Source organism: Crotalus tigris, unplaced genomic scaffold (assembly GCF_016545835.1).
Source record: "Crotalus tigris isolate CLP2741 ecotype Arizona unplaced genomic scaffold, ASM1654583v1 scf7180000017666.379230911805:20528666, whole genome shotgun sequence".
Lineage (NCBI taxonomy): Eukaryota > Metazoa > Chordata > Lepidosauria > Squamata > Viperidae > Crotalus > Crotalus tigris.
In genome coordinates, this window is record NW_024096552.1 from 1,312,983 (window position 1) to 1,326,206 (window position 13,224).

General features: G+C 41.9%; 1 protein-coding gene across 6 annotated transcripts in view; it reads right to left on the reverse strand.

Annotated features, from left to right (window-relative positions):
• GRB10 (growth factor receptor bound protein 10) overlaps nt 1–13,224 on the reverse strand; it is a 359,795-nt gene that overhangs the window by 164,973 nt on the left and 181,598 nt on the right. For all 6 annotated transcript variants that reach the window (XM_039336399.1, XM_039336398.1, XM_039336397.1 and 3 more), the window contains one exon: nt 3,362–3,503. In XM_039336399.1, the coding sequence (XP_039192333.1) occupies nt 3,362–3,503 (142 nt within the window). The remainder of the gene's footprint in view (nt 1–3,361; nt 3,504–13,224) is intronic.

The following is a 13,224-nucleotide window of genomic DNA, read 5'->3' on the forward strand; positions in this document are numbered from 1 at the left end:
CAAACCAGTGCTGGCTGTTGTTAGTTATAACCTGTTCACAGACATGCTGTTTGATAATATGTTTAAAGATCTTGCACTATACAGATGTCAATCTGACATGCCTCTAATGTCTGGGGGTCTAGGGCAATTAACTACATGCACATGACTGCTCTCCACTGCAGCCAATCTATACGGACATTTATCATTGACTGACTCTCCACTGGCATTTTCCCACCATCACCAGCCACCCACCATTGGTCCCCCATCCTCTCATCCTCAACTTGTCCCTATTTTTACGGGACAAATAATCACATATCTGGCTTCTGCCACCTCTGCCGCCTGTTATGTCCTGCCTGGCCCCACTCAGCACTCTGCTCCTCTGGGCCACTCTGGTATTATGAGGAGAAGCTAGGTGCAGGGTGGGTCCAAGCAGGACATAATAGGTGGCAGTGGCTATTGTCTTCTGAAAGGCTGGGAAGGGGAAGGCCCCACCCCCAATCATCCCCCACATGGGCCACCTGAAGCTCCGCCAACCTGGTGCAAGCAACACCTAGCTTAGACACTCCTCACTTCTGTCCTGAGACTCTGTGGAGATTCTCTTGTACTAAAAGTTGTAGCTCACTTTCCCCTCAGGTGGGACAGATGTTTTCCATCCTGGCAAAGTATAAAACTCATCATGAATCAGAATCAGGCTGAAACTGAGATGCTTCTTCTTCTTCTCTGGACATGAAAAATCTGTTTCAAGGAACTTGCTAAGTCAGGAGGGGGGAACTCAGGGTGTATGGGTGTGTGTGCATAAAGAGCCTTTGACAGGACTTCCTGACAAAGATAGCAATAAGGGGGGAGCAGTCCTCACCAAATAAACATTGAGAACTTCCATCTATCTCCAGAAGGCAGCTTTCCTAGACAGCTTCTTTCCTTAACCATAGCAAAGGAGCCTCACCAGCCAGCTCCAACCATTCCTATCTGCCATGGACAAACAGCCCAGAGAGAGCCCACTCCTGGCCTTAAGCATCGGGAAATGCTGGGTCTGGCTACCACTCACCATAGCAGTGTTGGACCTTTGGGCAAGGCAGTGATCACTGATCTGTTCTCCTGGCTCTGAAGAGCCTTGAAGGGACAAGGAATCTCACAGCCACAACTTGAGGTTGCCGACAACATACTGGCTTTGATTCAAGGTGAAGAGACATAGAGGGGCCCCCATTCATTCCCCTCCCCATTCACTCCAACTAGATCTCAGAGGAGGCGACACTCCACAAGTGGCCCAAAGGGAGTTGCACAAGTCACCCTTGCAAAAACTCACTGCCCACTGCCCCTGGAAAATGCCTGTCCCAAGCATTGGCGCAGGGGCCACCAAGCCCAAGGAACCTCACAGCTGAAACTTGAGGCTACTGACAGCACACTGGCTTTGATGCAAGGCAAAGAGATGCAAATAATTCCTCCCCCCCCCCAATTCATTCCATCTAGATCTCAGGGGAGGTGAGTGCTGCAAGTGGCCCAGAGAAGGCTGCACAACTACTCTTACAAATGCCCCTGTCCTTGGAAAATGCTGTCCCAAGCATTGGCACAAGGGCCACCAACCCCATCAGCTTGACAAATTGGGCTCTGGCTGAGTAAGCAAGATCAAGGTCTTGAAGCTTGAAGCTGGCCAAACTGGAAGCTGATTGCCCTACCTCCTCAAAATCATCTATGCTGAGTTGATGGAGCTCGAGGTGGCCGATATAGGGGGTGGTAGTTGGGGTGGGCTTTCTCTTTCCAAGTTTGTCAGGAGATGGTGACCACTGCCCCCTATTGTGTCTTGCCTGGACCCTATTGGCCAGGGACAAGTGTCCTTCTGTGAATCAGCCAGGATGAAGGTGCAGGGGACTAGTGGTGAGCGATGAGTGGCAGAGGAAAAACATTGCAAGAGGGCCAACTAATGATAAATGGCCTGCGGTGAAGTGGGAGACTGCAAAGATCTATTTGTCAGAAATGTATATATTCTAGAGAAATCTTTCTCAATCTCTAATTCTCTATGGTTGTGCTATATATTTTCAAAAAGAATTTATCCAATCTAGTAGAAAACCAGCATGATATAACACATTCCTAGGGTGCATTTTTAGACCTTTTTTCTATCAACAAATGGAGGAGAAATTTCAGAAGAAATTGGGTTGCAATTATCACACTGTCACATGCTAAAAACAATACAAATATTCATGCTTATTTTCAAGTGCTGGTCAAGAAATATAGCTCTTCAATGTTAATAGCAGGAGAGAAATTTTTTTTACACAAAATCTTTGCCCACTCATTTCACTGGTACTTATCCAACAGGAGACAGGGATTTGGGGGAGGCAAGAGCTTGCATATTTACAAGAGTAATTTCCATAAGGTAATCAAGTGTTTGGAAAGAGAATTCTTTATTAGGCATTTGAGTGCTATTGCCCATTAGAATTGAAAGCACTGGACTGAAAAGTCCAGTTATGGTTGCACTTTGATTTTGGCGGTTCATTATGGATATAAAACCAATTCAGAAGCAACAAAGTTCTTCACTTCATAATCCTGAGCAAAAGCAATTATACTGCATGCAGTTATACTAAGGTCCTTATGCTAAAAATAAGACACCCTTTGATCAACTACAGCAAGAAATACAGCTACTTTTATAAGAAAAATCTCTACAAGATGTTTTACAGATGGCATTTCCCACCCACAAGATTAGCCAAAATGGGCCCATATGTTGGAAATGTAAATTAGCAATAGGGACCTATTACCATATGTGGTGGGAATGTCCTAAAGCCTGTGATTATTGAAATAGGATAAGAAAATGGTTGGAAGAAATATTAATGTTGGAGATAGAGCTAAAACCTGAACTTTTTTTATTGGGCATAACCATAGAGAAATATGACAAGGGGATAATCTATTTGATGTTGCACATCTTGACTGCTGCTAGACTGGCGTTTGCACAAAAATAGAAAAACAAAGAAACTCCCACAGAGGAAGAGTTACTATATAAAATATTATCTTGCACTGAAATGGACAGGCTTACGATGGAACTGAAGGATAAGAGTGGGTCAGAATACTTTGAAATCTGGGAGAAATTTTAATATTGGTGGGAATCGAGGAGGACTGTTGGGATTACAGATTAATGTTAAGATAGAAATGTATATAATCTTAGGCTAGCAAATAGAGAAATGAATTAAGTATTGTATAAATAACACATATGTATTTATAGAGATAAAGAACTAAATGTAAGAAGAGAAATAATTTGATAGAAATGTTTATACTGGAATGTTACGTCATGTCCAATGTTTTCTTTTTTAACTGTATTATAAATAAAAAACTTTTTTTTAAAAAAAATATCAGTGTTAAAAACCAGTCACTTTCAAAAATGCAAAGAAAGACTCACTTGCTTATTCATATGTTGACTCTGAGGTAGAGATCCTGGTGCCAACACAGGTGAATTTGTGGGGTTGCAAAGTTCAGGGAAAGGATTTGGAATGGCAGGCAAAGAGGATGTTCTGAATTGTTGTTCTTCCTCCTGCAGACGTCTATAGTCAAATCAAATCTTTATTATCATCAAAGTTCAACATAAGGAGAATAGGACATAGTCAATTTAAAAAACGTTAAAAAATACCTTGACTTACAACAGTTGATTTCATGACCATTCGAAGTTGCAACAGCATTGAAAAAGGTGACTAATGATCATTTTTCACTTACAACTACTGTAACATCCCCATGGTCACATGATCAAAATTCAGATGCTTGGCAACTGACTCATATTTATGATTGCAGTGTCCCAGAGCCATGTGATCACCTTTTGCGACCTTCTGACAAGCAAAGTCAATGGGGGAGCTAGATTCATTTAACTTACGTGTTATTAACAATTGCAGTGATTCACTTAACAAGGGTGGCAAGAAAGGTCGTACACTGGGGCAAAATTCAGTTAACAACTGTCTCACTTAGCAAGAGAAATTTTGGGTTCAATTGTGGTCATAAGTTAAGGGCTACCTGTACATCAGTGTAATTATAAAAAGCTAAAAAAAATACAAAATGAAAAGTGTATATAAAACAAAAATCTAAAAGAAATTCAAAGTATTCTATAAAATATATAGACATTTTCAAATGATACTCTGATTAAGCTAGTTAGCATTAGTTAAAGTGGGCAAAATAAAAGCCATGGTTAAAGGGCCATTTCCCAAGATGGTGTGCTGAACAGCTGATTATGTTACCAAAGGCATATTCTTTTTCAGCCTACTCCATAGATCTGAACGGGAGCAGTTTGGAATGACCCAATAAGATCTTGGATGACCTTGGATCCACCTGGGAAAAGGAATCTTAAAGGTTGCATTCCCAATAGGAGCGGCTTTTGAGAGTTAGACCTTTCCATCTTTCTGCTCAGCTGTTCATTTTTTTAAAGTATACCTTGGTTTTAAATGCATGTTTTAAATGCTGTTCTGAATTATTTTTGCTTTCTCTATATGGAAGTCGACTGAGATTTCCTGGTAGTGAAAAGTGACCTGTTTGGATTTACATTCACATTACATGATCTTAATTCTTGTAATTTTTGATGGATTTTTTATTTATTTTTATCTTTCTTTATTGTGAGAAATATTATCTCAACATTATCTGTGGCTATTTTATTTAACTCCCCTGTACTTGAAAGGATTAAGTTACAGGATTAATGCAAACAATGCACCAACTTAAAGATAAAGCCCTCTGGAAAGCCTTAGAAAAAAATTCTTTTTAACTTACAAGTTCAAACTGAAAACTTTGGTAAAAGGTTTGATAAAATAACTATTGTTTTAAATCAACCTAAAGAGGATATCCAAACACAAGCAACTATAGCCAAGCCAAATTCACAATTAGTTGGATTTGAATCTGAAAATTGCTGTTGGCAGATTTAAAGGAGAAGAAACTTGGTTTAGAAATTGCTAATTTGTTGGACAAAGCTGAAAGGGAGATGGAGTCTACACATTAACAGAATTGATGACTTAATGAAATGGATTTCTTAAGACTGATGGCAATTGGGAAATGGACTTACTATATCAATCTCAGAAACAATTTGGAATGGATTTTTTGGGAAAGATGGATCAACAACAGAGATTTTTGATTCTGGGGAATAAGTATAATTATGGGGAATGCTTTTAACCAAAATTTTAAGGAATTTTTTTTTATTAAGAATAAAATGAGATAAGATAATCTTTATTGTCTATTATTATTATTATTGACGGATTGATTGATTGATTAGCCCTTGGGCCATATCAAAGTTCCTGAAACAAATTACTAAAATTTGATAAAAGCAATTTAAAATGGAATTAGATAAAATACAATTTAAAATGAAATTGGAATAAAATAAAATGAAATTGAGATAAAATACAGTTTAAAACGAAACTGGAATAGAATACAATAATTTAAGATATAGATATCTATATCTGCAATCTACCCCAATCAGTCCCATATATGCAGATCTCAACTGGAACATTTTGCTTAGGTACTATGCTGTGTTAAATGTTATTTTCAGATTCTGGCCGCACATGAGGTAAGTTGTTTTGATATGGGGATCCCAATGGGTCATTTGTTTGGTATATAGACTGAGGTATATGTTTCTCTCCCTATTATACAGACAACAATCAAATAGGATGTGAGCCAGGTCTTCTACCTCTGGTGCTCCGCAAATGCAGAGACTTTCATTGTAGGATACAGAATGGAATCACCCATATCTAACCACTGTGTTGAGCTGTTTGAATCTTGCTTGCGTAAATATCTCCCTTAGATGTTTTGGCAGTTGTAACTTCAAAGAGCTGTCTATTTAAAAAGTATGTTTATATTTGCTCAGTCACTTCAAGTTACCCATCTTACTAAGAATAGCTATGTCATTTTGTGTTTCTATATCCTTAATTCTTTGGGCAGCTCTTTTTTTAAACCGTTCTCCTGTTATGCAAGAGACAAGAAGACCAAAGCTTCTTACAAAATTTATTAGTTTGCTGATCCAGGAGATTTGTGATTGTGATTTTATTTGCTCTAGTAGACATAACTTGGGGAGTCTATCAGTCTCTATTTCATTGCCAGTAGCTATATGCTCTAATTTTGGATAATGCATGAATTGTATGAATTCATAATTCAGTTCTAACTGCTGCAGCAGATGTTCTTAGATCTACACCCAAAATACATCTCAAATCCTGGGACTGTTTGTTCTAGGACTGTGGTTGAGTACAGACCCCAAACCTCTGCTCCGTACAAGAGCATAGGGGTAATCTTAGCTTTATATACTTTGATTAATGGGGCTAAGGACCCTGGGTAACTATGATTCTTTAGTTTAAGCAATAAATTCAAATTTATTTTGAAATTTGCTCTAAGTGTACTCCGCTGGTGATGGCAGACCCAAGATCCAATCTTGGAAAAAGTTATGCCTAAATATACAAATGTGTTAATCTGTTCAATTTGTTTACCATCTAATTGTCATCTATGTCTCTGTTGATGTTTTCCAAACACCATGATTTTTTATTTAGATTTACTAATGGTTAGGGAGTTATCCTGGCAATAAGAGTTGAATCTTCTTAATAGCTACATAATCCTACTTGTGAATACGATAATAAAATCATATCATCCGCTTATCCTGGCAATAAGAGTTGAATCTTCTTAATAGCTACATAATCCTACTTGTGAATACGATAATAAAATCATATCATCCGCTTAGAGCAAGCTGTTACAGTATGTATTTAGGATCATCAGCATATGTATCATGGGATCCTTCATTAACCCTGACAAATCATTGATATATAAATTAAATAATAATGGGACCAGGATACACCCTTGCCATACCCCTTTATTTGTGTGAATCCTGTTAGTCAAAACCTCATTAATCCATATCGCACCCTCAAACAGGCCAGCAGTCTAGGTTCTATTTTAAAAGCTGTCAGTTTACTCCATAGTACTTGTAAGGACCCACCCCACTTTGCATCTTAAGAAGACAGAACTCTTGGAATAATTCTTCCAATAGGCATCCTTTATTAAGAGAAAATGGTTGCAGGCGCTCTAGACAGGACTTGGGGTCCAAGCTCTCCCATTCAAGGTTTTAAGGGGTTCCCCAGTAGTCCCACCCAATCACCCTCCTCTTCCAGCGAAAGTTTCAGGCATCACAATCCCACCCCCTTTTCCTTTCTGCTGGCTGGATGGAGACTTCAAAGAAAACTACATGAAAGGCAACAGCTCCATTCTTACGGTTAGCTCTTTTGGCAATACATACAATCAGCTGCTTTGAAGTGTACCGAAGGAAGTGAGAGCCATAAAGCCCCTTTGTTCAACCCCTCCCCTTCATCGTATGGCAGAATTCATAGAAGGCAGAAATGGGTTTTTTTATAATTGATAACTAGAGATGAAATATAATTGGATTCTGACATCCTGCCCCTCAAAAATACGAGAGATCCACCTGAAAGAAAACAAAACAGGTATAAAAGTTAGTCAGGCTTGTTAGAGTATTCTGTGTGAAACCTCTTCAATAGCTTTGGGGCTCTGACATGACGTTTATGGACCGACTCGTTTTGTGAGGGAGGGAGATGTTTCCAGGCAACTAGGTACTGAGTCGCTCCATGATATCTCCTAGAGTCAAGGATTTCCTTTATTTCGAAGTGTTGTTCACCCTCTACCATGATTGGAGGTGGTGGTGGGGGGATTTTTGGCCGAAGAGATGACTGACGCTCTCTTTTCAGCAAGCTGCAATGAAAAATTGGGTGTATTTGCCTGAGATTTTTGGGTAATTCTAATTCTACTGTTACTGGATTTATGATTCTTTTAATTAGAAAAGGTCCTATATATTTTGGTCCAAGTTTTTTACAGGGCTGTAAGGACTTTAGGTATTTTGTAGATAAGTACACCATTTCTCCTATAATGAATGGTGTAGGCTCAACCCTTTTTTTTTGGCTTGTGCTTTGTATGCCTGCCTAGCTTCATCTAGTGATTTTCTAACTATTGGCCAGGTGTCTTGTAATTGTTCCATCTATTCTTTTAGTGATGGGATCGTTGGTTTGTTTGGGGTTAATTATGGCATGGGGTTGAAACTTTGACTGTTGGCTATTTGAAAAGGAATGTAGCCTGTGCTGGAGTGGACTGCATTATTGTAGGCAACTTCTGCAAAAGGGAGTAAGTCCGTCCAATCACTTTGTTGGAAATTCAAAAAACATCTCAAATATTGCTCAAGTACTGAATGACAACGTTCCGTTTGTCCATCTGTCTGAGGGTGATGGCTAGATGTCAGTCCCTGAGTGGTCCCTAAGAGGGATAAAAATTCATTCCAAAATGCAGACGTAAATTGCACTCCCCTATCAGAAATGATGCGTTGGGGTGCCCCGTGCAATCTGTAAATGTGCTGGACGAAAAGTTTTGCTAAGGCCTTTGCAGTGGGAATCTTTTGGCAAGGTATAAAGTGCACCTATTTGGAAAACAAGTCCATGACCGTCCAGATAACAGTATTCCCATTGCTTTCTGGCAATTCCACTATAAAATCCATGGCTATTTCTCTCCAGGGGGCTGAGGGATTTGCCATTTGTAATAGTCCTGGCAATTTCCCTTGCAACCTCTTTGCAGATGCACATGTTGGGCAGCTGGCAACATAACTTTCTATGTCCTTTTTTATTGATGGCCACCAAAATTGCCATTTAATTAAGTGTAAAGTTTTTACAAATCCAAAATGCCATGCTGATTTTGTGTCATGGCAAAGCTGCATGAAAGTGACTCTTTGGGTTGTTGGTATATATAACTTTTCCCCTACCCAAGGCAACCCGTCTCTCATTGTGCACACATTTGTCTGTTTCCAAACTTTTTCTGAATTCAATTCCAGTTTGGCTGTCCAGTTGTGGTTTTAATTTAGCTTGGGTTCTTGTGGTTACTGGTGCTGCCAGTTGTGACTCTGCCATTATTGGTTTAGAGTCTGTGGTTCATGCGCTGTTATATTGGGCCATGCGAGATCTGCATCTGTCAGGAAGTTCTTTCTCCCTGGTAAATATTTGAGCTTAAATTGGAACTGGTGGAAATGCTGGGACCAGCGGGCTTGTTTGGGATTGAGTTTCCTGGACATTTTCAGGGCTTCCAAATTTTTGTGATCAGTCCACACCTGGAAGGGGATTTTGTTGCCTTCCAGGAATTGTCGCCACGTGAGTAATGCCCAACGTATCCCGTATGCCTCCTTCTCCCATATGGGCCAGCGCTGTTCTGTTTCTGTGAGTTTCTTGGATGTATATGCACAGGGTTGCAATACTCCATCATGGTTTTCTTGTAATAGAACAGCCCCCACTACCACATCACTTACATCTGCCTGTATTACGAAGGGCTTGTCCATGTTTGGGTGGCTTAGCACTGGTTCGGCAGAAAAAAGTCTCTTTAGTCTCTCAAATGCTGCTTGGCACTCCATTGTCCATGTTAGTGGCTGGCTAGGTTTTATTGAGGATGTTCCCTTTGTTTTTAGTACGTTGGTGAGGGACAAAGCTATCTGAGCAAATGAGGGGATGAATTGATGGTAGAAGTTTGCAAAGCCCAGGAAACTTTGTAGTTGCTTTCTTGTGCAGGGTGGCGCCCAATCTAATACTCTGACCTTCTCTGGGTCCATTTCAATGCCCTGGGGGGGATATGCGATAACCTAGGAAGTCTATCTTTTCCTGGTGGAATTCGCATTTTGAGAATTTGGCATATAGGTGGGCGGCTCACAGTTTCTTTAAAACAGCTCTGACAAGGTTGACATGTTCCTCTTTTATTTCGGTGATGATAACAAGGACCCCCTCAAACAGGTGGTCCCTTAGAACATCATTGATTAATTGTATAAAGATTGCAGGGCTCCCTTGTAATCCAAATGGCAAGACTTTGAATTGATAGCATCCCATGGGGCAGTTAAATGCGGTCTTCCATTCGTCCCCTTGCTTAATTCTCACGCAATTGTACGCTTCCCTTAGGTCTAGTTAAGAAAAAATTTTCTCTTTCGAGAGGTGTGACAGCATGTCTTTCATGAGGGGCAGAGGGTATAGGTTGCTTTCACTGATTGTATTCAGGGCCCTATAATCCACGCATAAGCGTAAAGAGCCATCCTTCTTCTCTACAAAAAGGACCGGGCGGCCACTTTAGGCTTGGCTGGCTCAACGAAACCCTTCTCTAGGTTTTTTTTAATGAATCTTTCCATTTCCTCCTTCTCCTTTGGGCTCATGGAGTATAATCTGGGCTTCGGGAGTTTTGCCCCAGGCTTGAATTCAATGGCACAGTCTGTGGGTCGGTGGGGGGGAAAGCTCATTCGCCCTCTCCTCACTGAAAACTTCAGCAAGGTCTCTGTATTCCTCTGGTATTTCTGTTAGTCCCTTTTCCTCTCCCATGGATGCTTTTTCTATTCTTGATTCTGGTAGCCCCCCTTGGGGTTTTAAGTCCATAGGGTTCCCCTTCGGGAATTTGATTTCTGTCGTCCTCCAATTTACCCAGGGGTTCCATTTTTTCAACCATTCCATCCCTAGAATCATTGGGCATTCCATGCCTGGGGTCACCACAAATGTTATGTCCTCCTCATGTTTGCCCAGGGAGAGGTGTATTGGTAGAGTGGCTAGGGTAGCTGGCACCCCCCCTGCTATGGATCCATCTAACTGGCCAAATGAGATTGGTTGTTCCAGTCTCCTCGATACAATGCCCAGATTCCCCACTAGTGTTGGGCTAATGAGGCAGCGGGTGCAGACAGAGTCTATTAAGGCTTTCACCTTCATGGCTTTGGGCATGGGGGGAATTAATATAGTCACTGTCTTGAGGATCGGTGCGATGTGTCCACTTACCAGGGGTTCGCTCTCCGAGCTGTCATCTGAGGCGTCCGCTGGCCCAGCGGTGTAAGATGGAGTTCTTTCCCCCTGATGAGCAGAAGTGGGGAGTTCCGCAATTTCCATCATTCTCATGGCAGTTTCTTTAGGCTTAGCTGAAGACTTTCCGGATTTGCTGATTGGGGATCTGTCTGTGTTGTGCTGGGGGGCTTTGGAGCGGCATTCTACAGCTCGATGCCCTTCTCTTCCGCACTTGAAACACCCCATTTGCTTCTTGGCTGTAGCCGATGATTTCACTGGTTCGTGTGTCAACTCAGGCGGGGAGCGGCTCCATTGTTTTCCTCGGCAGTGTCTCTTCAATATGTTGATCTCTGCTTCCTCTGCCAAGATGTACCATTCCTCAATTTGGTGTGGGTCCCCTCGGGGCAGGCAAGCATCATATAGGTCATAATATAGTCCGTCTTTGAAATGGCTAAGGAGGATGTCTTCTGGCCAGTTCAGTTTGCTGGCAATAGCCCGGAATTCTTGTGTATATTCAGCCACCGGGCGTTTGCCTTGCCTCATCGTTTTTATTCTTTCACGGGCTTTGCGATCAGCCAGGGGGGTCTTCAAATCGTCTTCTCAAAGAGGACATGAAACGGTTGAAGTTACTGAGTTCTGGGGCATTGGAGTCATACAAGTTCACCACCCAATCTGCAGCCGGTCCATCCAGGGCAGATTGCACGATCCGGATGCGGGCTTTGTCACTGGGAATGTCCTGCCCGTATTCCTCCATGTAGCTGAGGACTTGGGTTAGGAAAAACCCCAAGCGTGTTGGCTCCCCTTTGAATTTTACCTCCAACGGTTGACGTCTTGGAATGGATCGGTGCCTCCGGTGTTGGTGGTAGTGTCTTCCGTCCAGATTGCCATCTGTGGTCCGGTAGGGGGTGGGGACTACTGGATTAGTAGATGTCCCCAGGTTTGCAGGTTCCACGTCCCCCTCGGTGTCTCTCCCTTTGCGGCTCCATGAGCTGGGGTGGCCGTAGGGCTCAGGATTCTCCTCTCTTAGGGAGCTGAGAGTTCTCTTCATCAGGTCAATAGCTTTCTCTAGGATCCAGTCTGAGTACGGTGCCCAGCTTCCTCCGTCTTCACTTGCGTGCAAGGATTTCTCCATCTCCTGCTTCCATTCTGGTTGCTTGGTCCCCCGTCTCAGGGTCACCTTTCTTGATTCCTTTCCCCACTCACTTTTCTTTCCAGCGCCCATTGACCAGCGAGGCTTGTGGTCCCGTGTCTCCACCACTTCTTCTCCTGAGGAATTTGACCTCTCGGATCCCAACATCTGGCAAGGTTCCAATTTGGTCAGCGGCTCTCTTTCCAGGGAGTTTTCGCCCTCTCTTGCTCCATTGTTTGACATGGTAAATTTTTGCAAAATTCCCTGGCAAGGGTCTTCCTTCCAGGTGGATTAATTTTGCAAGTCCTGTCTAATGTAAGGACCCATCCCACTTTGCATCTTAAGAAGACAGAACTCTTGGAATAATTCTTCCAACAGGAATCCTTTATTAAGAAGAACTGGTTGCAGGTGTGCTAGACAGGACTTGGGGTCCAAGCTCTCCCATTCAAGGTTTTAAGGGGTTCCCCAGTAGTCCCACCCAATCACCCCCCTCTTCCAGCGACAGTTTCAGGCATCACAATCCCACCCCCTTTTCCTTTCTGCCGGCTGGATGGAGATTTCAAAGAAAACTACATGAAAGGCAACAGCTCCATTCTTATGGTTAGCTCTTTTGGCAATACACACAATCAGCTGCTTTGAAGTGTACCAAAGGGAGTGAGGGCCATAAAGCCCCTTTGTTCACCCCCTCCCCTTCATCGTATGGCAGAATTCATAGAAGGCAGAAATGGGGTTTTTTATAGTTGATAACTAGAGATGAAATATAATTGGATTCTGACAGTACTTCTCTATTTACCATATCAAATGCTGCTGTGAGGTCTATAAAAGCAGCAAATAGGGGTCTCCTCCTATAGGCATATTTGGCACTTAGATGATTCAAGATAAAGTAGTTATCAATAGTGGATCTGCTTTGTTTAAAACCTGCTTGTTCTTCTGCAAGGATATGGTTTTCCTCTTTCCAGATTTCAATTCTATTTAAAAGGAACCTAGCATATATTTTTGCTGCAATGTCAATCAGACTGATGAGCCTATAATTACTAGGATCCTTTTTATTTCCTTTTTTTATATATGGGATCAACTATTGCCATCTTCCACCCATCTGGTGTCTGGCAGGTGTTATTTATATGTGTAAAAAGACCTGCCAATACTGGTCCCCACCAGTTGGGAAATTTCTTAAATAATTCTGCTGGTAAAAAATCCTCACCTGGGGCTTTATTGCTCTTTAAGCTTTTAATGATGGATTGTATCTCCTTTTCTGAGACCGGTAGCCAAGGGGGAGGAGTTCTAGAGTTTATTAAATCACTACTTAAAGACAGTTTCTCTGCAGGTTCCGTGGAAGCAAAC